This window comes from Canis lupus, chromosome 6 (genome assembly GCF_048164855.1).
Source record: "Canis lupus baileyi chromosome 6, mCanLup2.hap1, whole genome shotgun sequence".
Classification (NCBI taxonomy): Eukaryota; Metazoa; Chordata; class Mammalia; order Carnivora; family Canidae; genus Canis; species Canis lupus.
This window is the reverse complement of record NC_132843.1, coordinates 54439660-54466655: the sequence shown is the minus strand read 5'-3', so window position 1 is coordinate 54466655 and position 26996 is coordinate 54439660. Positions and strand designations below refer to the sequence as shown.

Below are 26996 nucleotides of genomic sequence, written 5' to 3'. Positions count from 1 at the left end.
TCCATCCAGCCTCTTTAAGCAGATATAATTCTGAACGACATTAGACAGCCAAAAGATAACTATAATTTTTGGCTTGGAAATTTGAGGTCAATATAAACCTCAATGCCTTCTTTTAAAATAGAATAGATGGGGACCCTGTGTAGCTCAGTCAGTGTCTGACTCTGGATATCAGCTCAGGTCTGGATATAGGGTTGTGAACTCAAGCCCTCAGTGCATTGGGCTCCACACTGGGCATGGAGTCCACTTTAAATAAATAAATCAATTAATAAAATAAAATAAAGACAAACAAATCTAAAAACCAAATTACTGCCAACTCAAAAGTCATCTTTACCTCACAAACAGGAATGGAATTCTACTGAAATATATATTTCTTCATTTGCTTTCAAGAAAAACATGACTAAACGTAATTTAGTCACTTCCTTCCTAATAGAAATAAATGTGGCACTAAAGGGCAGCCATCTACCTGTGAAAAAAATAATATTTTTGTCAAGTTTGCTTAGAATAGTTCTTTGGCTTTTCTCAAAATTTTTAGAGTTGAGCAAAAATCGCTGTGGATTTTGTAAATTAAAGATATATAACTGAGCAACTAGAAATTCTATTAACCAATATGTAGCCAATACTTAAGCTAAGAAAAAAGGACAAAAGAAAAATGGCAAAAATAACAGTTTTAGAGTGTTCTCAGCAAAAAGAAGTAGGGGAAAGAAAAATGAATATAACCAGTAATTGACAGTGGGACCCCAATAACCAAGCCTAAAATGAAGACAAGTTAAATTTCTTGAGTTATACAAATATTAAAAGAGCAGTGACCTAAAAAACACAACCAAAACAAATTGAAAGTAGGTCTAGATGAAAGTGCACAAACTACTTTTCCCCTCAAAAATAAGCTTTATAAGAATCCTGAAAGTCATTTGACCTCTTCATGAAATAGATTATAAATATCTGAACAAAGTCTTACCTTAATACATGCATATAATTTCAATATTTTTATCCATTTAATAAGACTATTATTCTACCTAGGACCTTTGGGGGTTGCATATCCCCAGCTCCAAGGGTTGCATATCTCCAGCTCCAAGTCTTACTTTAATACATGTATATAATTTCAATATTTCTATACATTTAATAAGACTATTATTTTACCTAGGACTTTTGGGGGTTGCAAATCCCCAGCACCAAGGGATATGCACTTATTGTTACAGAGATTTCAACGTGGATGTTTTTATTCTCTCTACATTTATGCATGGAAGGTAAGTCAGTTATGTAACAACAAGAGTAGATGTTGTTAGAATCTTAACCTCTGACAGTCTATGAAAATCCTCAGATACACATATATCACATTATTACATCATACATCTTAAGCTTACACAGTGTTTTACATCAATTATATCAAAACTAGAAAGAAAATATCCTCAGGCTCTTCAAGTACCAGGGCCAAATGTGCTGTGTCTGAGCAAGATGCCCTGGCAGCAGAATACTGTTCAGAACCGAATGAGTGCTGATTACTCAAAGCACAGTGTTGAGACCTGTCTAAAAATTCCATGACCAAACATTCAGACAATTTTTAAAAGAGTAATAGTAATATCTCAAAATAAGGAGCTATTAAAAAGAAGAAGGAAAGATCTAGAAAAAGAAAACAACAGTAAAAGAATTAGGTGAAACTATTATGAATGCTTCTCAGTGTTTATCAAAGGCCAACAGCTATGGAAGCACTTGACAGTTCTTTAAAATGCATCTCCCTGAGCTTTTGCCCCAGACCTACTGAATCAAAACTTCAGACAGTAATACTCAGAATCCTTAGGAATCCTATGCACATTAAAGTTTAAGAATATCTATATTCAAGGGACTTTAAACTATGAATCTGCACTTTATATGGTAACCTGTACTTTATAAGGAAAGCAGTAGGACACCAGCACTGGAGCAGAACAAGATCAAAGCTGTAGTCAAGAAAGAATGTTTTCGAATCATATTTGTTTTAACATGAGGGTAACTTGTTACAGTGAAAAGAAAATAAACATTTAATCTCTGCAAAAAGTCTATCTTATTCTAAAATGTCCATTTTAATTAAATTCAGATATTTAAATACAAATGAGATAGGTAGTTTTAAAATATTTTCAATGTTGTTATTCAAGAAATACTTGAATGTTTCCACTAAGTATGTATCAGTCTAATTTATGAACCTAGAAAACAAGTCCTGGTCATTGTACATACGTACATCAGGATTTAAAGTCTAAGTAATCTACAAACTTCTTTAAAATATCTCACCTGTGAGAAGGTGACATTTCTCTCTAGAATTAACTATTCCCTGACTCTCATGGTAAGAAGCAATCTCTTCAAACATACTTTGGCTCAGTTGCACCTAGACTCACAATGTTTTTAAAGCTTCCCTGAAGATGGACCTCAATGTGTAGCCCCCTCACTTAAAACATAGTGATCTGGCACCTTCACAAGCCTTCCTGATGCTTCTCAGACCTGTTGCCTGAACTCTGTATCTCCGCCTTACCCTGTTAGTTTTCTGGTGCCTCAGAAAGAAGTGTTCTGACTTCTGTTACTGAATATCTTTGTTAAAATGGTCACTTAAAGCAACTCCAAGGATCCCAAACACTGAATAATAGTAATTCTCTAATAAATTACAAGTCTTACACAATTTTTGAAATACGAACATGTTACATTGTGCAATAAATGTAATACAGGGGTGGTAAATCAAATTTTGATGAACTAATAATATATTTGACATGCATGAAAGGAGGAAATACCAAGAAAATCTTTCACAAAAGAATACTTCCGTAATGTAACAATTAACTTTATCCATTTTGAAAGCTCTAATTTGTAATATCTTTCTTTCTTACACTAATGTCATTGAAATAAAGGAGCATGAGGCAATATAATAGCATTTAGAGAAGAATTTTAACATAGGAAAGTTCTCTAGGAGATAAAACCACTTATCATTAACCATGACCTACATGCTTTACTTTTATAAGTTCTCAACAGTAGCTTTTAATGGAAAGAATGACGGATTTAAATGTCTTAAAAAAACCACCCATCCTTTAGGAAGTATATCAAATTCCAAATAGGTCATTTCTTAAAGTGGTGACACTTTCAGTATACTCAGTAGTTCATCAAAAATATTATACTCAGACACATTTCTTGTCTCAATTTGACAGGTCATTAAACCAGTAAACACTGAGACTAGGTATTGAGAAGAAAGAAACCCGTGGCATATTGGTAAATGTTTAACAACAGCTGGCATTCTAAGAGGAAGAAAGTCCTGATTTGTAGCATTTGCCAATTTCCATATTGTAAATATGGAAATATTTACCACCATGATGTCACTGAATACAAAAGAGAAGAGAGTTTCATGATCGGATCTCAGCAGCTGACACAAGCCAGTTACAACATAGCCCTGGAAATGCCCACAGGAATTGAAAACTGTCCCCTTGTTTTACCATGGACCCTCTACCTACTTCCTTGCTCTTGAGGTGAGTCCTTACCTAACACCTCATCAACACTTTGTGCAGTTCTTATCCTTTCAAGCCAAACCTTCAGAAATCTCTTTCTAAATCCAAACCATCATGACCTTAAATCAAGCCCCACAAGGCCCCCTCCTCAGTGGAGAACATGCTTCTCCCTCTGTCTCTGCTACTCCCTCTGCTTGTGCATGCTCTCTCAGCAGTCTCCCTCAAACAAATTTAAAAATCCTTTAAAAATTTTTTTAAAAAATATATATTAGCTCATTGAATTTAAATTTTAAAATAATAAATAAATAAAGCAAACAAGCAAGCAGTTAGAGATTCCTATTTTTTAAATGCAATATTATCAGTCTCAGAAAGATACTAGCAACAATCCCTACTCCTTCCAACAGCAAGGCCTCTGACAAACTGCTTAACCTTGTTGGGGCTCTTTTTCTAAAATGAGAATCGTAACATCTATCTCAGAAGGTTCTTGCATAATGCTGATACATAACTAATGCTCAAAAAAAGGGCAACCACTCAGTATTATAATTTTCTAAATAGTAATTATCCTGGGCTTAGCAATACTTTTAAAGGAGTTTCTTAGGATTTTAACAGGAAAATCTCTGCATTAGAACAAGAAGTATGGAGGCACCTGGGTGGCTCAGTAGGTTGTGTCCAACTCCTGATTTCAGCTCAGGTCATGATCTCAGGGTTATGAGATAAAGCCCCACATCAGGCTCCATACTGGGCATGAAGCCAGCTTAAAAATTTTCTCTCTCTCTCCCTCTGCCCCTCCCCCTCCTCCCACCCTACCCCTACTCACAGTCACTCACTTGCTCCCTCTCTGAAAAAAAAAAAAAAAAAGAAGAAGAACAGGAAGTATCCACATGTTTTTAATACTCTATGCGCTCTGACATCCCATGCTTCTGGACCAGTGCAACCACAGCCTCAAGTCTACCTCTCTTACTGCCCACAGCTGCTGTTGCTGAGCCACTGATCTAAGACATAACCCTTTGTAAAAAGCCATGCTAGCAGCCCTCCTTAATTGGAAACAGAAATTAAAATGCATCACGGGGTTTTTAAGAATTTTAAAAGCTAGTAGAAGAAAGCCAAAAGACAGAAAGAGAGTTGCTCAATTTATTTTATGCTGACCAGTACAGATTTCATTTGATAATGACAGTGATAGACAGATGTATATACAAAGAAATGTAAATAACCTAGATTAATTAATAAAATTACTTTAATAGTACAGTAAAATAATAAGTTATTAAAATCAAGTATATCTTAGAAATGGAAGGATGCTTAAATAAGAAATCTATAAATGTAAAGGTGAACATACCAAAAAAAAGTTTTAAATGATCATCTCAATAAATGCCAAAATGTCATTCATTAATATTATATATCTACTTATTAGGTTTTAAAATATATATTTTTTTAGTATATGTGCTGCCGAAGCAAGCATAGGTTTTAAAATATTTTTAAGGGACACCTGGGTGGCTCAGCGGTGGAGCACCTGCCTTCAGCCAGGGGCATGATGCTGGAGTCCCAGGATCAAGTCCCACATCAGGCTGCTTGCATGGAGCCTGCTTCTCTCTCTGCCTATGTCTCTGCCTCTCTCTCTCTCTCTCTCTTTCTTTCTCTCATGAATAAATAAAACTTTAAAAATAGATTTTTTTTAAAATTAGGAATAAAATAGTTCTTTACCAGGAAAAGCAAATAGTAAACAGTATATGCATAACTTAACACAAAAGGCATTGTCATGAAAACTAGGAGCAAAACTTGGTTCTGGAAGTCCTACCAATGTAAGAAGACATTAAAGACAAATAACAGGCACACTAATGGAAATGAGAAGATTAAATGATCATTATCAGCAAATATCTTGTTTCAGTCCTGAAGAAAATAAAGACATGAAATGAGGAAACGCACATCTCTCTAGCACTAAAAGCACAGACTTCCCAGTAGTTTCTCCCACATTTTCCTCTTTTCATGTGGTTGCAGTAGAAAAGGTATCCCTTCATTCTTCAGCCTCCTCACCAGTAAAGAAATTACCCTAACCCACGATCCAATCCCCAAACCACTCCAGTTTCCTTCTCTTACACTCCTACTATCATACTTCCTTTCAAGGTACCTAGCTCACAAGATCCTACCCAAGCAATTGTTCCAGCAACACGTCTCTCCTTACCTCACCTTCTACTATTCCTCCTCTCTCCATTCCAGCCCTGCTGGCATCCTTGTTAAACTTCCAACACACAAGTAGCTCCCATCTTAGAACCTTCTAACCTCCCTTTGCCTACACAAATAGTAGCATGGATTGAATGCTCACTTTCTTCATTATCTAACATTCTATGGTTTGAGGGTTGGGGGGTTTGTCTTATTTTGATTTGGTTTGGTTTTTAGTAGTGATTGTTTTCTCCCCAACTAGAATGTAAGCTCCATGTTGCCAGGGTTATTTGCCTAATACACAGGAATCACTCAATAAGCACTAGAAGAGTGAATGAATCTATCAAGAGAAAGTAGTATTTGTGGAACTGATCCCAATTAGGATCTAAAGGCACAAGTAAATTACCTGAGCAGTGACATAATATCCCAGATTGCTTCATTCAGCCATTTTGTTAACTCTTCATCAACCCAAGCCTATAGTCATACATGGGATTGCCCTATGAACAGTTCACTTGGAGTGGGAAAAAAAAAAAGCATTGTTATCAGCTGGCATCACCTAGAGTGCTATAATATAAAAAACCCTTTTTGGGGTTCATGAATGACTATGAAAACAGTAAGTTTTCCCTGAGGGAAGAATGTCTACTTTGCATGAAAAGAGAGGTGGCTTATGAAGTATGATTCTCACTAATTAATGAAAAAATGGTCAGGGGTTTAGAAGTGACAAGATTGGGAGACTGTTGACAAAAGGATATAAGGAAAAAGCATATAATGTACCTTCTCAATAAAGCTCACCATGTAATAGAATTTTTCCCATGTCAGTACTCACCCAAAAATTCCCAGTGCAATTTTTTTCTCAGTCATCTCAGTATTTTCAGGATAAGTATTTATTGAAAACTTTTAAGAAATGCAGATGAAATCACCATATAACTAAAATACTCCAGAGAATCAATTAAAAATATTTTAATGTAAAATGTAGATTAATACAGTTAATTTAAAAATTAAAAGTAAAAATAAGCAGCATTAACATAGACCTGAAATAAGAAATCAGAAAATATAATGAAAAAAAATCCTATTCAAACCACAAGAACAAAAAAAAATAAATAAATATGAATACCTTAACTAGAAACACACAGATACTATATAAAATTCACCAAGCATTTTACTAATGAATATAGAGAATATTTGAGCAAATGAAAGGATATAGCATGATCCCAGGATTGGAAAAAAAATAATGAATATTTAAAAAATATCAATTACTCTCTATGAATTTATGGGTTTAAAATAATTTTAATGGCAATAACTTTGTCTTTACAAAATTATCCTAAATATAGCCACACAAATAGAAAAGAACCCCTGAATAAAAAATAAGCAATGGGGCAGCCCCGGTGGCTCAGCAGTTAGCACCGCCTTCAGCCCAGGGTGTGATCCTGGAGACCCAGGACCAAGTCCCAAGTCAGGCTCCCTGCATGAAGCCTGCTTCTCCCTCTGCCTGTCTCTTTCTCCCTCTCTCTTTCTGTCTGTCTGTTTCTCTCTCTCTCTCTCTGTGTTTCATGAATAAATAAATAAAATCTTTAAAAAAAAATAAAAAAGCAATGGCAGGACTATAGACATGACAGCTGGATTTTAAGTAAACTGTAAACCCACTGTGGGAGCACCTGGGTGGCATAATCAGTTAAGCATCAGACTCTTGGTTTCAGCTCAGGTCATGATCTCAGGGTCATGAGATCGAGCCCCACGTTGGGTTCCACATTCAGCACAGAGTCTGCTTAAGACTCTTTCCATCTGCTTCTCCACCACCACCCCCTCCCTTTCTCTCTCAAACAAATAATCTTTTAAAGTAAAACACTATTATTGGCACAATAAAATGGAAAAGATATTTAAAAATAGATTGCAGTAGGAATGTAATAGGATATAAAGGAAACTGGGAAATAAAAATACATAAAAATATCAGCATACATAAAAATATCAGCATACATAAAAATAAATTTCAAATAAATAAAGAACTAAATGTTAAAAAATTTTTAAATATGAAAAGAGAGAAAAATGTGCTAAGTATTTACTTTTTGTTAAAGATACATGTACAGATTTCCCAACCATAAAGGGTAAAATTTCAATACATCAAAACTTTTATAAACAGAATATAAATCATAAGATATTTTTCCAATTATTTAGATAATATTAAATTTCTTTCAACAATGTTTCATAGTTTTGAGAGTACAAGTTTCACACTTCGTTTGTTAAATTTATTCCTAATTAGTATATTATTTTTTATGCTATTATAAATTAAATCATTTTAATTTCATTTTTTTATTGTGTGTGGCTAGTAAATAAAATACAATTGATTTCTGTATATTGATCTTGTATTCTGCAACCTTGCTGAACTCATTTATTAGTTATAATGGTTTTTTGGTGGATTCCTTAGGAATTTCTACTTACTTTATCATATCATCTATAAATAGAGATTATTTGGGGCACCTGGGTGGTGGCTCAGTGATTGAGCATCTGCCTTTGACTCAGGTCATGATCCTGGGGTCCTGGAATCGAGTCCCACATCGGGCTCCCCAGAGGGAGCCTGCTTCTCCCTCAGCCTATGTCTCTGCCTCTGTCTCTGTGTCTCTCATAATAAATAACATCTTTAAAATAAATAAATAAATAAATAAATAAATATTATTTTACCCCTTCCTTTCCAATATGGATACCTTTTATTTCTTTCTCTTGCCCAACTGCCCTACCTAGAACCTCTAGCTCAATATTGAACTGAAGAGGCAAGAGTAGACATCTATGTCTTGTTCCTGATCTTAAAAGGAAGCATGCAGTCTTTCACCATGAAGTATGAAGAAGGTAGCTGTGGGTTTTAGTCTGTGCCCTTTATCAGGTTGAGAAAATTCCCTTCTATTCCTGTTTCATTGAGTGTTTTTGTAATGGTGGGATATTGTTTTTTTTTTTTTCAAATGCTTTTTCTGAGTGTTGAGATGATCATGTGATTTCTTTTTAATTGTATTGATATAATATATTACATTAATTCATTTTTAGGTGTCAAACCAACCTTGCATTGCTAGGCTAAAACAAGGTGATTTTAAGATGCATACAGAATTTGAAGGGACTCAGGATAGCCAAAATGATTTTGAAAAATACAAAATAGGACTCACACTTCCCAATTTCAAAACTTACTACAAAGCAAGGGTAATTAAAACAGTACAATACTGACACAAATATAGACACATAGGTCAGTTGAATAGAATAAACACATATATTTATGACCAACTGATTTTGACAAGGGTACCAAAACCATACAAATGATGGGCAACAAACTGGATATTCATATGTAAAAAAAAAAAAAAGTTGGACCCTTCCTTACACCATATAAAAAATTATAAATTATAAAAATAATAAAAATATAAAAATTTTTATAAAAATATAAAAATTTCTTCAAAAAGAAATAGGGAAAGATAAAAATAGCCAATTCATTAAAAAATATAAACACCAAATAAGCACACAAAAAATCTAACATCACTAGTTACTAAAAACTTAGAATGAAAACAAAGCTTATTTGCCTATCAAATTATGGTGTTAAAGAGAGGGGCAAGCATAGCACATTAGATGTAGATATAGGTACACATACATTGTACATCTGCATACAGATATTAGATGGATATTGACTTATCACTTAAAAATAAATTCCCAAACACACATACACATACAAGAAGGAAACAAACTGGAAGGGTATTAGTAGTTAAGCTGTATTGTAAAATTATATAGATGGATTACAATGAGACAATACTATTTTCTTAGAATAAAAAATAGTAGGTGTTTAAAAATCTATATGCAAATAGATTTTCCCTTTACTGTAATCAAAGGAATTAAAAGGACAATGAAGAAAATAGCATTTGAAGAGAAATACAGGCTGCTACCCAGAGTAGAGACATCACAAAAACTTGCTACAACCCAACACCCAGGAATGGAGGCAACAGGTACCATGGGAATGTGCTTACTCATGTGGCAAACATCCTCATTTATTACCTGCTTTGGAAGTAACAAGCTGCAGCACAAGAGGCCGTCTGGTTACGATGCCCGACCCACGAGGGAGAAAGTCCCTACAAAAAAAAAAAAAAAAAAGAAGAAAAGAAAAGAAAAGAAAAAGAAAAAGAAAAAAGAAAGAACAGATTAAGGCATTTTATGTGATTCTGATTACAAATTTATAAGTCAAGTTCCAATGTAATTCTCCTAAATTCCCAACCTTTTAGTGCATAACATGTCTAAAGAATGCTGATCCATCTTATAAAAGAAGCTTTGTAAAATAAAAATGGGGGGGGAAGGAGGTTCCTTATATTGAATATTAATCCATGTGTATTATCACAATGACCTCACCAGAATACATCACTCATTCATTTAGCTGGAATTAATAAAAGCTTACATTTAAATTATATTATATTTTCACTTCACCTGTATTTTCAGAGAATCAGCATTTATAGAAACATGTGATAAAGAAATTAATCCTTAAACTTTTTGTAACTAAAAAATTCAGTACTCAGTCTAGCTTCAAGGTCAACATGGACCATTATTAGAGGTATTAAAGGCATATTAGATTGTGCCTTCTAAATATCCTGAAATTTTTTTCCCAATTAAAAGTCATACATAAAATGTAGGATTAATTAGATAAATGTTGTATATGTAGAAATTAACAGCAAACACTGAAGTTTGAATTTTGTTTTCATTCCTGATAAGCGGGAGTTTATTCTTAAAAAAGAGTTTTTAAAACCAATAAAGATTGTGTTTTAAATGCATATTAATATACACTAGACCAATAAAACTGCAGCTAAGAAAGTATTTTATTATTATATCTACAATGCCACATAAATCAATACTGATTGTGCATTCATGAACATACCTATAACACAACTTTTAAATGCATTTAGAATGCCTTACAATTTTGAAAGATTCATCATTTTAAAAATAACAAATAAATTTGACTCAATGGCAATGTTTCTCAAAAATGGTTCCAGGACCACCAGAAAGTGTTATAACCACAGATGCCTGGGATTCATCCTAAACCTACAGATTCGGCATGCCCAGGGGAAGGGGTGTAGTATCGGTACTCTTAACAAGCTCCAAGGGATTCTGATGCTCACCATGGTTTGACAAACATTGACTTCAAGTCAGGATACATTACTCAACAATTCAGTGGGTGATAATGGCCTGGGTCATACTATGAGTTTTGTAGAAAATTTGGTAGAGCTTCAACACAATGAAATTTCAATGAAAATATCCTATACAAATGATAAAGTACAGTGAGAATGCTGCAGAACCCAAGCCTTTAGCTCCACTGATCCTTTAGAATACAGTTGCAGAGAAAAAATTAAACAAAATTTCCCCTACTGCAAACAATTTATTTTGCAAGTGCTAGAGTAAAGTTTAATAGAGGAAATAATACTGAACAGCCTCTTAACTAAATTAAAGCTTTACTGCTTGATTCCAAGGACTAAGTTTTATTTGAAATGTCACTGTATGTGACTCAAATAAATAATGGTGAAATTATAGACCTGTATTGCCCCAAAAAATCCCATCTGAAATAAATAATATTATTTATTCATCAAAAAAAAATTCACTGAGCAACTAAGAAGTGCTAGGGTGATGCATGGGCATCACCTGGCACTCATTAGACACCAGAATTTTGAAATCTAATAGGAAGATAAAGACAGGCACAGAGGAGACCATTAAAGAAAGGGATACATAAACTACACTGGAATTCAGAAAAGAGAGATACTCTCCTTTGTAAACATCTAAATGCCTATAATTAAAAACTTTTTTAATACTCTTCAGGAACTATATCAGAATATTTGTTCATTTTAATGGTTCCAGTAATCATTAAAACTAGTCAGAACAAGAAGAGCATCTACTGTGTCTAAACCAAAAAGGAACAAGTTAACTTGAGAATCAGTATAGATAAAGGGAAAACAGAACAAAACTCCACAGTAAACAATGGGAGGGAATCTGTTTGAGCTACTAGGACTTTGAGATTTTAGGATGTAGAGGTCGATGCCAAAGAGAAATATTCACATTTTAAATGCCTGAATAATGCCATTTCTGAAATCAATAAAATATTTTCTTAAAAAATAAAAAGAGGTGAAGCAGGAGAAGGAAGAAGGAAGAAAGGTTTAGTTACTTAATACCTTAGTGCTGGTTTCTGTTTCAACTGATGTTTACGACTATATATTTATAATGTAGATTTAGTAACAACCCCTTTGAATATTATTAAAGCAAAACATAATGTATCATTTAAAATAACAAATAATTATCATGTGTTCGGCTAAAAAGTAAGCCCACAGATGCATCTACACTTTTTTATTAAGCAAACAGACCTTTATGTTAAAAGTAATAAATAGATTCAGGTATGCAACTTCCTTCTTACTAACTCATACTTACTGGCCCCCTCTATGGCTATCACCAGTCCTACTTCTAACACATAGATTCTTACCAAAAAGCAAAAGATCTGGTAACCAAATCCTGTTATTTGGAAGTCTCTCCTGACTTCACAGGAATATCCATGTACAATGAGGCACTAGAGAGAAACATCTCTCTTCTGAAGAGCCAGTGACTAACCCAGCATCCTGATGATTCATGTTATTCTGATGATCCAGCAGCATGAAAACTATATGCCCAGCACACCGCTGCTGTGCAAGCTAAGAGGTGAGCCCTCAGATAAAACCCAGAGAGGCTTGCTTTGAGCCCCAACTCCACCACTGACTGAATAAAATTCTCTCTAAATCTTAGTTTCTTTTGCTACTAAACTGAGACAACCTTATGAATCAAATGAAATGCAATATATGGCAACTTTTTAAAAACCCAACCACCATAGAAAAAAGTATTACTATTACTATTGCTATAATAGAGCCACAACATATTTTCCCTGATATTATAGTATTCTCTCATCTCAAAAATAAATAAAAATAAAATGCCTCTACACACAATATTTCAACATTTGTGAATGGAATTTAAAGATAAAGAGCCACAGACCCCACCTGAACTGTCCCCTTGGTATTGACCAGCTGCATTGGTTGGGAAAAGCTCAGTTCCTTATAATGGCCTCTAACAGTGAACCAAAGCCCTGATACAAATAATCATGAAAAATTCATCAGACACTGCATGCAACCATCCATTTGAATTTTGTTATTTTTTATGCAATAGGTGGTTGGTTCTCCCATAATGTACATCTTATAGGAAAATTACCTTGCTAAATCAATGCAGGAAAAAATGACTGTGCCTTTAGTATTACTGTGGATTTAAATGACACATTTCTGTTTATGGTCATGTATATAAAGATATAAAATTTGCATGCCATTTTTCTCCATTTTTTTCTCATTTGCATGAACTTTCAAGGTAAAAAATAAGAAGAGTAATCTGAAGACTCAGCATCATTTAATTAACTTCATTCTATTGCCTGAGTATCTTATTGATGTATTTATGGTTGTAGTGTACAGATTTTAAGGCAGGAGGAGTACTTCCTCTCAATGCTACATAGCAGCTACAACTCAAATGCCTTCTTCTTTCTCCACCCACCTCAATGAATCATTAATCTGCACAGTTCTAACAGCTGGTCTTCAGGCAATAAGTCAATGCTCTTTCTTGGTTTCCTGACTCCTGCACAAAAAGTAGAGAACAATTCCCATCCTATGGTCTAAGAACCATCTTGATAATATTTCTTATTGGCTCTTCCAGAAACTTAGTTAACAAGAAACATTATTATTGGTCTCCTAGGAAATGACTGACCTTTAGATGCCTAAAAAAAGGAGAACACACTTGCTGTATCAACTAAGCTATAAGAATTTTTTCCCTTAGCAACAAATAAGGTAAGTACAGAGATATTTTATCTTTTAGATGTAAATGATCATTAACCAGATGATCTGTTCAATAAATAAATGCTTAACATCTGCCCTTGACTGGAGACAAAGGCATAACTTACACTCTTCAAGAAGTTAATTCATGTAAATGACTCAAAGATAAGCTTTAGTCTTAGAAGAGAATGGCATGCAAATGACAAGCATAACTGGCATATGGTTAAGTTCCACACAAGGTGTAATATTGACATAGATCAGGAATAATAATCTATTCTCCTTGGGGAAACAGCCAGAAACTATTTCAGAGAGACATGAGGTAGGAAGCACTCCGAAGGGGATCAGGATATACAAAGACATGGAAGACCACAGTAATACATAATATAACGGAACTAAATATTAAAGAAAGGTCAAAATGAGGTAGAAGAGTCTAAAGAAGGCAGGACCAGACCTCAGAGGCCTTCACTTGTATTTTTTTTTCTTCCTGTAAGAACCAAAAGGCACTAAAGAGTTTTAAGTAATCAGATTTGCATTTCAGAAAAATCACTGGGGGACTGCACAGAGAATGTTGAAAAAAAGAAAGACAAGACAGGGAGACTAGTTACTAGCCAGTCTGGGTCACTGAGGAAGAAGATAATAAAGATTAAGTTCAGAGCAGTAATGGTAGAGATGGAAAAAGACATAAGAGAGTGGACACTTTTGACAGGACAAAATGATCATTCTGATGTGGAATGAAGTGATACAGAGGAAGTCAGGATAAATCTCACAGTTCTGGATTGGTTAGCTGGCTGAACAGTGGTACCATTAACCAGAACAGGCAATACAGGAAGATTCAGTTATAGCTGTTATTTATATGTGTTTATCATGTGTCAGGCACTATTCTTATTTGATTCTCGTGTAGGTGCTGTTGTTATTCTCAATTCACAGATGAGGAAGCTGAGATACAGAAAGATCACATAATTTTCTCAGAGTCACAAAGCTACTGACAGATCTTAGAGGACTCAAACCTAGACAGCCTAACTCTAGTTTCTATGCTAATGTGACCATTAGACTATGCTACATTGTAAAGGAAAGGGGGAAGAAGATAAGGGAAAATATTTGGATATATTGATAGATATCTGAAGAATATCCAAATGGAGACAAGTACACAGTTAGACTGACCATTTAGAACTCAGGATAAAAGTCCTGTCTGTAGATAATAATCTGACAGAAATTCATGTAATAGGCAGCTAAATCCAAAAGAATAGATGAGTAGGAATGGAGTGGAATAGAGTAATGAATATGGATTCCAGAAAATACCAATATTTAATGAACACTGAAAGAAATGGAACTAATTGAAAGATTGAGAAAAGAGGTAAGCCAAATACTATAAGCCAGAGGCATCCCCAAAGGCACACTAGCCTCTTAGTCTTCTCCACCTAGATGTCTCATACTCAAGCTCTACAATTCAACTCATTATCATCCACCCAACATGTTTTTCCTCCTTCATTCCCAATAATAATACACATCAGCAGCATCCATACATGTCAGCCAAACCAAGTACCTGGGAATCACCCATTGCCCATTTTCTTCTGTCTTCATTCTCACAATTGATCACCAAGTCCTGCTGATTCCACCTTCTTAATATCTCTTAAGTGCAAATAGCTCTCTTCTCTATTTCAATCACCACCCAGGTACCAACAACACTCATAGAGACCACTGCAATAATCTCCCAATTAATTTCTCTGCATCCAAATTGAGCATACTCTACTGTAAACTCAGCAGTGACATAAGTCCCATCACATCATTTCCAGACTCTAAATCACTCAGTGACTCTCCATTGTCTTTAGCATGAAATCCAAGCCAAAAACAAAGCAGATAAAAAGTCTGTCTTTCGTGAAAGTCTCCATGTGCACTTTCAGGCTCAGTGCCTTGGCACACTCCATGTTCCCCTCCTGGGATGCCCTCTCCTCACATCTCCCTCTAGCCAACTTCTGCTTGATTCAACACTCACCTCTACATCACCTTCTCTGAGAAGCCCTCCTTGAACTCCTCCATGCATGCCTCAAAGCTCTCAACACACTCGTTACACTGATTTATTTATAGTTTGTATCCTCACCCCAATGCTCCCCCCAGTACCTCCTCAGTGTCCATGTACTAAATATTTCTAACACTTTCTACCTACTCTGTCAGGAAGATTTCCAGTAGCCCCATATATTCATATCATGGAGGGAAAACATTATCCTATCTAATTCCCCAACTGGTAGATAGATAAATAGCATTTTAGATGTACCAAAAGAACAGGCAAGATGACTTTCAATTTACCAATAATTTCTTGAAGTCGTTTAAGTTAACATTTTATTATGAATGTTTAAGATCCAACAGTCTACACCAAAGCAAAAAATACAAAATATCAGTTGGGCCAATATTATTGGTTATCTAAAGACACAGAATAGAATTTGAAGGAAACAATTTTTTTAAAACTCCCAGAGCCAATATATTTTTTTAAATTATTCCTTAAAAAGAGAAAAGGCCCTCCTAAAAAATTATCTTCAAAGTATAATTTTATGTGCTCCAAAATAATTCCTGCAGGATTACTTCCTCACAGTCCTTTAAAATGATAACCCAACCTAAGAGAGAGAAAAAGAAAGGAAAGAAGAGAGGTAAAGAAGGCAAGACAGAGAAAGACAAAGAAACAGACAGATCCTTGCCAAATATTGTCCACCTCCTGCCCCAAGAAGCACTGAGGTCATGTAGTCCACATACTAAACACAATGGTGCTGTTAAAATGCCTTTGTACTTCTGTGCCTTATCCTGGAGTTCTGCCAACCATTACAATGACACTTTAATTGTTGAAAGAAGTAATTATGCCAAAATCCACAGACTTAATTGGATATTTTCCAACGAAGTTTTCTTTTATTCCCTAAATTCTTGGCATAGTAAGAATATTAGCATTTACAGATTTGCAAAACATCACATGTTTCTGTTATCAGTTACTCTATAATTTTAGGTATTCGATAAATACCACCATCATTTTGTTTGAAAAATATAGCTACAAATCCTTTTGCAGGAAACACTGTTTTTATTTTTTTACCAACATCTAAGAAATTTCAAAACAAATTTAACTTACATTCACAAAACTTGAAATTTCTAAGCAAAATGTTTTCATGAAATCTAACTAATCAATAACTAATGGTTTCCACTGCAACATTCAAAATGCAAAATGCCTGAGTCCAAGATCTGTAAACTGAATGAAGAAGCTAGCTTTAGTTTCAAATACCATGTGTTCTCTCCACCAGGAAACTCTCAGGAACCTAAAGCCTTAATATTTAATCCATTTTATTTGCTTATTCACAAAGCCAGTTTGTTCAAAATTTTAAAGCAGCAGATTAATGAGTCCCAGCATACAGGAGTGGCACATAACTCTTGCTCTATTCCAAATCCCAAACTATACCTTGCCCTGGGTAGCTGCCACACAAATGGATGATAGAAGGGACAACTAAAGATACTACTAGTTGCCTGCCTGATATCCATTTCTGCTTCTCATTAATAGAATCTCAATTTTGTTAAGAATGGCAATGGGCCCAATTTTAATAGATAAATAGACATATATAAATCTATGTTCTCCTGACTCATTTGCAAATGGGGCATCCACATAGCTAAGATATAGTCAGTAAAATGTAAAGGTTACTAAGTAACATCAACTTTTTTGTTTTTAAGATTTTATTTATTCATTCATGAGAGACACAGAGAAAGAGAGGGAGAGACATAGGCAGAGGGAGAAGCAGGCTCCCTGTGGGGAGCCCGATGTGGGACTCTATATCCCAGGACTCAAGGATCATGCCCTGAGCCGAAGGCAGACACTCAACCGCTGAGCCACCCAGGTGTCCCAGTAACATTAACTTTAACAGGGCACCTAGGTCACTCAGTTGGTTAAGCAATTGAGTTTTGGATTCGGCTCAGGCCATGATCTCATGGGTTGTGGGATCAGGCCCCACATCTGGCTCCATATTCAGTGGAGTCTGCTTGAGATTCTCTCCCACTGCCCCTCCCCCACCTATGCTCGCTCACTCTCTCTCTCTCTCTCTCTCAATCTGTCTAAAATAAATATATAGATCTTTAACAAAAAAGAAATAGTTCCTTTAAAAAGGTCTGATTTAGCTGATGTACACCTTTTGCCCTTCCCTCTCCTTTTTTCTCCCTGATGATTCTACATGAGAGCAGAGTTACAGCAACCATCTTAAGCCACAAGGCAAACTTGAAGATAAAAGCTATGGACTAAGCATAGCAGAGCAAAAAAAGACAGTCTAGTATAATGATGACATTATGAGTCACTAACCCATCTTTGTATATATTGCCTAACAAAGAGAGTAAGAAAAAAATAGAGAAACTACATTTTAGAACTTTCTCTCAACCTCCTTTTATTTTATTGCCCCCCTCAGGAACCTTGTTAGATATTTTTCTCCATCAAATTTTCCCCATTGTTTAATACCACAGATACACTGTATATCAGTAAATGTACTGTATATACATCTGTGCTTTATACATGAGAAGAATACGATTACTTTTGTCCCCCAAGAATTAATATTTGCCCCCTTGGATACAATCTCACTCCCACTAAGAATATGTGCTACAAATCAAAGAAGAGTAAGAGAACTCAGAATGACAAACATTCATCCTGTCAGCCATCCTTTCCTACAAGGTTTCTAGAAAGATATGTGTAGAAAAAAAAAAAAGGTCAGACGGCTTTTGCCTCAAACCCTTACACATTCCCTTCTGAATCCTGGAAACTTGAGGTTGAACTAGTTATGAGCTGAGTTTAAGGCCAGTACCAAAAAGGCTGAAAGGCTTCCTTTGCCCCTTTTCCATGAAGCCCATACACGAATCTCAGACCTTTGTACTTTAACACTACAATGGGTAAGAAAGGCCCAGGTGTGGAAGACCACACCCCGTGAGAAGAAGCTGACCCAAGAGAACACTTATCCAATGACAAGGGACAGGGTTGATGTAGGCAGCCACTTCAACCCTTCCCAGAAGATTGACTCAGAGAAATATGACCCAATTACTGTCCTTGGTCCTACTGTTTATTGCCAATTCTTGCATAGCCAATACTATGCTCACCTGTTTCCGCTTTTCCTAAGATGTTAGAAGAAAAATTAGGTATTTAATTGGAAGTCAAAAAAGTATAGGTCAGTTTCTCCATTAAAACAGAATGAAGAAAAATAAAAAATAAAAAATAAATAAATAAAAAAAAATAAAAAAAAATAAAACAGAATGAAGAGCCATAGCCATACAGTTTATTTAAAAAGAATGAGAATATGATATTCTAATTATCAAAGAGGAAAAAAAATTATCAAAGAGGGATTTAAGTGGATCCCTGGATCTAACTCCTCCCTAATAGTCTAGAAGCCTCATCCATTATTCCCCCATGCAAACCTTTTATTCCCAGAACATCTGGTTCCCAGGTGATTTCACACTAATTTCATGCCTCTGTGTTGAGTATTTGACCATGAAAGCCTTTCTCCAAGGCATTGCCTTTCTTTACCCATCTCATTCAAAGACAGAATGTTGGTACAGCCTTCTATGGGAAGCATTTCTTGAAATGCCAGTATATTTAAATGTTCTCTTTATTCCAAGGTACCATGAATCTCAGTCACATCTCCTCCCTTAGACATGCTCTCTTAGGACAGGAACCTCATTTCTAAAAGGCCAGTGTTTGGCACAGCACCTGGCACGAAGAAGGTGCTCAACAGTGACTTGGTGAGCAAATAAAGTCAGCATTATAGGAATTAAAACTGTTAATTTATTGGAAAGCTAAATTTTAGGTATTAATTAGAAAATAAATATACAAACATTCATAACTAAAGATATACAGGCATCATGTATGTGGTCTATTATTTAATTTTCTTAACCGGAAAAGGGTTGGGCTTTTTTTTTTTTTTTGTCTATTTGATTTTTTTTCTATGATTCTATAACATCGACTGGAAATTTTAAAGAGCAAGAGAAAAAGGAAGAAGGAAAAGCACTCACTGTCTAATACATGATATATAGGTATATAGATCTATACATATATATATTTATAACATATGTATCATAAATATTTAATTATTTCTTATCTTAAAAGTTACCCTTGGGGGTCTCTGGGTGGCTCAGCAGTTTAGCGCCTGCCTTTGGCCCAGGGTGCGATCCTGGAGTCCCGGGATCGAGTCTCGCATCAGGCTCCCAGCATGGAGCCTGCTTCTCCCTCCTCCTGTGTCTCTGTCTCTGTCTCTGTCTCTCTCTATGTCTATCATGAATAAATAAATAAATAAATCTTTTTTAAAAAAAAGTTACCCTTGAAACTACATTCCCAATGAAAGTTTGGGAAAATATATTTATTTGCTCCAAGTCTTAAAATGTATTAAAAGTAACCAATGGAAACACAACAGAGTTCAATAAATTTTGCTTATTACTTAATAGATTCAGCTGACCAAAGAAGGCATACTAATGAGTAAACTTAAGAATTACTTTCTCTATACTTCTCTGACTACAGTAATCATACTATATTACCCAGTTGTATATGTCAAGAATACTATGTAAACTATACATCCACCAACATCAGTAAACTGATAGTGTGTGACTAAGGTGATAATTTTATTTATAGTTCAAACTGTCTGTTGAGCTAAAATGATTGGTGGCTCCCTAATTCATTTAGAGTAGATAGCATCTCAAAGCACATTTGCCTCAGTTTCAATTTACTTTTTCCTGAGGCCTAATAGCATGTTTTACAAACAAGCACAGAAGCTTTTGAAAATTTAAGAAATCCAAAGAACAGACTATTAGGTTGAAAATAAAACAATCAAGACTAGGGGTGCTTGGGTAGCTCAGTTGGTTAAGGGGCAGACTCTTGATTTCAGCTCAGGTCATGACCTCAGGGTCTTGAGATTGAGCCCCATGTCAACCCTGAGTTGAGCCCTGCCTCAAGGCCCCACAACTGGTTCCACTCTCAGTGTGGAGTTGGCTGGTGAGTCTTTCCTCTTCTTCTGCCCCTCCCCCAACTGGTGTGTACGTGCGCATGCACTCTCTCTCTCTTTCCCTCTCAAATAAATAAATAAATAAATAAATAAATAAATAAATAAATATCAAGATTGGCAGGATCTACTAATAAATCATGGCTATGAGAGTTTATGATAGTATTATTTAACATGGGAAACAGAACAGAGAAATATTAATGGAGTAACCAACTCTATTCAAATCTGAATTTTTTCACCTTAACTAGAATTTTATTAGATAAATATATAATATTTATGTCTGTGAAGTGCTTTTAAATACTTCTTTTTCAGTATAGCACAGATTCTAGAATGAAATGCCTGGGTTTGAATTCAGAATCCACTACATTTTAGTTCAGTTTCTTCTGCAAATTGTGGGCCTGTTGAGGGTGGAATAATAGGAATAATATAATCTTTTATCTTCTGGTGGCGTTGTGATATGCCAACTCAAATTTTCTTCAGATTTGAGACATGTAAAAAAATGATGCCTGAAACTTAAACTGTGTGGGGCACCTGGTGGTGGCTCAGTCAGTTAAGCGTCTGCCTTCGGCTCAGGTCATGATCCCAGGGTCCTGCTGAGCAGGGAGCCTGCTTCTCCCTCTGTCTCTGCTGCTCCTCCTGCTTGTGCTCTCTCATTCACTCTCTCTGATAAATAAATAAAATCTTTAAAAAAGAAAGAAACTTAAACTGTGTAATGGAATCTGAAGTAGCACCTGGAATCAAATATACTATTTCTGTAGCAAAACAAATGAATATTCACAGTAATATAAATAAAAACTTAGCCTCACATCATTCAGGTCAAGTCTGCTAGTAAATAAGTTGAGGTCAATATAAGTTTTGCAAAATGAGTTACAAAAATAATATTTAATTTTCAGATCATTTTGTATTCTGAAATGTAGACAAGAAACTTGAGTACATACTTAGCATATAGTAAGGGGTCAAAAATTTCAGCTGCCATCATCATCACCAACATCATCATCGTTACCACAATTTTTAGAAGCCATAATCATAAGTTATCCTGAAATTTATTTAGTAATTAACTAAACAAATTTGTTTCAGAATGTAACATATCTCCAGAGCAGTAAGTAGTGATTATCTTTTGTCAGCCATAGGCATATGACTTTAGGATAAGCTAGATTTAGTTTTTCATATTGTATCTAAAGTTTTGAGTGATGTGAAAAGGAAAATATATCAAAATAAACACCTATAACTTTAACTTTTTCATCTACTTCCTAGAAAGTCATCAGCTACCCAAAGGCTTCATTCTCTAAGACCTCTCACTATTTTTCTATTGCCTTCCATGAGAAAGGTTAATATAAAACATGGAATGAAAGCTTAAACCAACAAAAGAATCAACACACATTCCAACCACAGCATGTTCAATTCAAATACAGAATGAAATGAATGCCCTGGCATCTAGAGTATTCCACAAGCGTGTGGCAAGTGTTATTTCTAGCCACTTAAAAGCACCAGTGAAAAGAGCTCAAATACTTAGAAAAGAAAAGATCTCCATTCCCATGAGGAGAGGCATTTATTAGCACTTAATGGCCTTCTTTCATTGCCTTTCCACTGACGCATCTCTAATTGTTCCGATTATAATTTCAAGTAACAAAACCAATGATGGTAAAAGCCTATAGTTCAGTGTATGCTTTGTGAAAAGAGGTCTTTAACAGCACAAACCAGATATAAAAAATATATGACAACATGGGATCTGGACAGGCAATATCCCAATAAGGAGAAGGGAGGTGGTATCGAAGGAACACTGGTCAAGAAACCAGCTTAGGTTCTAGCTGTGACCTCAATAGGCCATTTACTCTACAAGAGACTCAGTTTCTACATTATTAAAATGTGAGAACTAAACAATTGTCTTCCAGTGCCTCTGCCACTTCCAAAATTCTATGAATCTCTGAATGCTAGATGTTAACCAAGATACAAAAAATCTAATTCCACCAATGGCATTCTAAGCAACCAAAGGCTTCTTGTTTTCACTTTCATAACTAGGGATGTCAGTATCCATTTTAACTCCAGTGAATGCAAGGACAATGTCTAATATAATCCCCACTACCATGCATGGCATATAGCAGGTATTCAAAAATATTAGAGAGAATAAGAAAAAGGGAGGCAGGCAGTAAAGCAAGAAGGCACAAAGGCACAAAGCCAGGAAGGCAGGATGAAATTGGCTTAATAATTTACTATGGCTACAGCATTGCATGTAAGACAATAATGAAGAAAGACAGTTTGGAATATGGATTTCTTACTTTTAACAAAGATCATTATTAGGGGGTGCCTAGATGGCACAGTCAGTTAAGCATCTGACTCCTGGTTTCAGCTCAGGTTGTGATCTCAGGGTGATGAGAACAAGTACCACATCAGGCTCCATGCTCAGCACAGAGTCTGGTTAAGACTCTCTCTCCCTCTGCCTCTCCCTTCCCCTCGCACTCTCTCTCTTTCAAATAAAAAAAGATCATGTTAGGAAATTTCAAATTTAGATAATAAATTAAATTAGAAAAGATTACAGATATAATATCTGTTAAATGTTTTCTGTCCTCAGAAATTAAGAGTCTAAAAAAACAAATGCAGGCCTATGTGTTAATTGCTGTGATACTTTAGAATAATAGCATAAATTATGCTTTTTAGTCTTGATTATTTTTCCTCATTCTCAGTATTCAATATTAATAAGGGTAGAAAATGAATACTAATCAATAAAAAGTAAAAGGGTAGAAAATGAACACTAATCAATTAAAAATTAAAAGTAAAAATTAAAAGTAAAAGTAAAAATAAAAATAATATTTTTTATAAAAATAAAAAACACTGAAGGGTGCCTGGGTAGCACAGTTGGTTAAGCATCTGCCTTAAGCTCAGGTCATGATTTCAGGGTCCTGGGACTGAGCCCTGCATCAGGCTCTCTGCTCAACTGCAAACTGCTTCTCCATCGCCCTCTGTGCTTGCTCTCCCTCTCTCTCTCGCTTTCTGTCACTTTTTCAAATAAATAAATTTTTTTTAAAGAAAATATTTTTTAAAAGAAAAATAAAAATTTGAAAAGATATATACATATATATGATCATTGCAGGATTATTTACATAGAAGCAACCAACATGTCCATTGATGGAAGAATGAATAAAGAAATGTGTATGATAAAATAGGACTCATCTATAAAAAAGAATGAAGTCTTGCCATTTGCAACAACTTGTATTGACCTTGAAATTATTATGTTAAGTGAGTAAGTCAGACAAAAGCAAATGCCACATGATTTCTCTTACATTCTATGTGTAATCTAAAATACAAAATAAACAAAACAAAACCCAGACTTCATAGATATAGAGAACAGACTGGTGGTTGCTAACAGAGAGGGGGATAGGGTGCTAAAATGAGTGAAGAGGATCAAGAAATAAAAACTTATAAAATAAGTCATAGAGATGTAATGTACAGCATGGGGAATATAGTCAATAATATTATATTATCTTTTTTAAGATTTTATTTATTTATTCATGGGAGACAGAGAGAGAAAGGCAGAGACACAGGCAGAGGGAGAAGCAGGCTCCCTGCAAGGAGCCCGAGCAGGACTTGATCCTGGATCCCATGATCACACCCTGAGCCAAAGGCAGACTCTCAACCACTGAGCCACCCAGGCATACCAATATTATACTATCTTTGATGATGAATGATAACTAGAGTTATTAAGGCAATCATTTTTCAATGTATATATACAAAGATTGAGTTACTATGTTGTACACTTGAAACTGATATCATATGTCAATTATACTTCAATAAAAAATAAATAACCAACGAAAGATGAATGGATAAAGAAGATGTGGTTTATGTATACAATGGAATATTACTCAGCTATTAGAAATGACAAATACCCACCATTTGCTTCAACGTGGATGGAACTGGAGGGTATTATGCTGAGTGAAGTAAGTCAGTCGGAGAAGGACAAACATTATATGTTCTCATTCATTTGGGGAATATAAACAATAGTGAAAGGGAATATAAGGGAAGGGAGAAGAAATGTGTGGGAAATATCAGAAAGGGAGACAGAACGTAAAGACTGCTAACTCTGGGAAACGAACTAGGGGTGGTAGAAGGGGAGGAGGGCGGGGGGTGGGAGTGAATGGGTGACGGGCACTGGGGGTTATTCTGTATGTTAGTAAATTGAACACCAATAAAAAATAAATTTAAAAAATAAATAAATAAATAAATAAATAAAAATAAAAGGACCACTTTGACTATCAAAAATAAACCATAGGAGTCAAAGACAGAAGCAAAGAGGAATGTCTGGGTGGGTCAGTCAGTTAAGCATTCAACTCTTGGTTTTGGCTCAGGTCACGATCTCAGGGTCGTGAGATTAAGCCCCGCATTGGGCTCCACAATCAGCACAGGATCTGCTTGAGATTCTCTCCCTCTTCCTCCCCCTCCCTCCTCTCCCCACTCACACCCGCCCCCCCCCCCATCTAAAAGAAATAAATAAAACCTTTAAAAAAAAAAAGGGCAGGGAAAACAGGAGATGTTAGACTAACAGAAGCAAAGAATCATGGAAACTTGCACCAGCATCATAGTGATGGAAGTGGTGAAAGGTGGTCAGATTTGGGGCATATTCAAACATACTGAGTCCATCTGGAATTATTTCTGCCTTGAAGCACACATTGTAGGACATTTCTTGTTGTGTCCTGAAAGACTTGGGTTCAAATTCCAGCTCTATCACTCATTAAGTCAATATACCTCAGTTATGGTATTTTGACTCTCAGAGTCCAGGTCTGTAAAATAAAAATAGCATCACATACTCTAAAGGGTTGTTGAGAAGATTAAATAACAGGTAAGACCACATAGCAGGACTTCAATAAATGAGAGCTCCTTTTCTCCCTATTACTATAATTATTTTGTTATAGACATATTTAAAATATAAAAGGGGGTACGTGGCTCAGTCAGTTAAGCATCTGCCTTCAGCTCAGGTCATGATCCCAGGGCCCTGGGATCAAGCCCCACATCAGGCTCCCTGCTCATTGGAGAGTCTACTTCTTCCTTTCTCACTCCATCTGCCTCTCCCACAGCTTGTGCTTGTGCACTCGATCTTTTTCTCTCTCTCTCAAATAAATGAATAAAATCTTCAAAAAAAAAAAAGCGTTTTGGTTTTATTTTTACAGAGGGCAATTGAACTACAGCTTAAAAGCCTTAGAAATGTTTGAGAAGCTACTTCATTTCTTCAACAAATCTTGGAAAGCTATGATGTTGCAGGCACTGTGAAGAAATTGAACAACCTAGAACAGCCCTTTCCTTCAGAGAGTTCACAGTCTAGCACATTCATTCCTCATTCAACCATCAAATACTGAAATAACACCTTATGTACAAATTGAGGGGGTGGGTCACCTCCTAAAATAAAAACTCTTTACTTCCAAAACAGCCCATTATTCTTTCAGTCTTGAGACTCATGATTTTGATTCTTACAATTTACTTGTATCCATGCTGATTTTCCTCTGTGCAGTCTCTTTAGTCTTCAATAAAATTAATTTTGTGTATCACAAGTTAATATCAACTCAAAATACCTTCATCACCTATCAAGAAACTGTTTCCTAATAACCACCTCATTATGTTTAAAAGTTCTTCTCCTAATTCAAAATCCTTCTCTAAATCCAGTTCACATTAAGTGAATATTTTATGGCTATTCTCATCCCTACCACATACACCAAAAAATAAAAAATTGATCCTCAGTTCCATAAAGACAGGTCTCCCTAGCAACCCTGCCTCCATGTATACCAGATTTATCTGCTCAATGCTTTTGCTACTGTGGCTCTCCCAATCTTAAATACCTTCTGTCTCTTTAATAGAAGTCATTTCATTCAACTCTCACAACCAGTCTGTGATTTAAGCAAGGCAAGCATTATCTCTATATTGCAAATTAGGAAGCCAAGAATTATTTTTAGATTCCCTACTCTCTGCTTATTCAAAAAGGAGAACTGATATTTGACATGAATTTTGAATGATGAGTAAGCATTTTCCAGGTGGTTAGACAAGGACAAGGACATTTCCAGATGGATGCATAAAGGCCAGGGAGGTATAAAAAAGAAGTCCACATACATGTATGGAAACATTCATGTATGCACATAAGCTAAGAATTGCTTCACTACATTTAAGATAAAAAAAATTATATCTTTTTGTTTCTTAATTCAAAGCAGTTCGGACTTCAAGACCAAGATTCATTCACGTCAGTAAGAAATCTAATATCAGATATGTTTAAGGGCTCTTCTCTCACCCCCTGATTTGTATCAGACCTTAAAGGTGATGCAATGAAGAAAAATGTAGTCAAGGCCTTTAATCAGTGACCCATGGTAACCCCTACAGGAGATGCTTATTGTCTACATTCCTGTGGCCCTGTTGGCTTAGCCCCATTGGTAGTATCCAGTGCTTATCCTCCATGCCGCCCTCCCCAGCCTCTGTAGCAAGTTAGTCACAGGGACCTTCACAGTGTATGTCAAAGTCATCTCAGTGGTCAGTCCTCCCTAGTACCCACATAACCATATTCACTTCAGAACCTCCAAGCCATGCTTCAACTAGAA

General features: G+C 35.5%; 1 protein-coding gene across 9 annotated transcripts in view; it reads right to left on the bottom strand.

Annotated features, from left to right (window-relative positions):
- The window catches only part of DNM3 (dynamin 3), a 547902-nt gene that overhangs the window by 450463 nt on the left and 70443 nt on the right, over positions 1 to 26996 (bottom strand). For 8 of the 9 annotated variants that reach the window (XM_072830615.1, XM_072830618.1, XM_072830613.1 and 5 more), the window contains exon 2: positions 9627 to 9700. The exons of the other annotated variant lie outside the window; for it this stretch is intronic. In XM_072830615.1, the coding sequence (XP_072686716.1) occupies positions 9627 to 9700 (74 nt within the window). The remainder of the gene's footprint in view (positions 1 to 9626; positions 9701 to 26996) is intronic. 9 annotated transcript variants of the gene reach the window in all.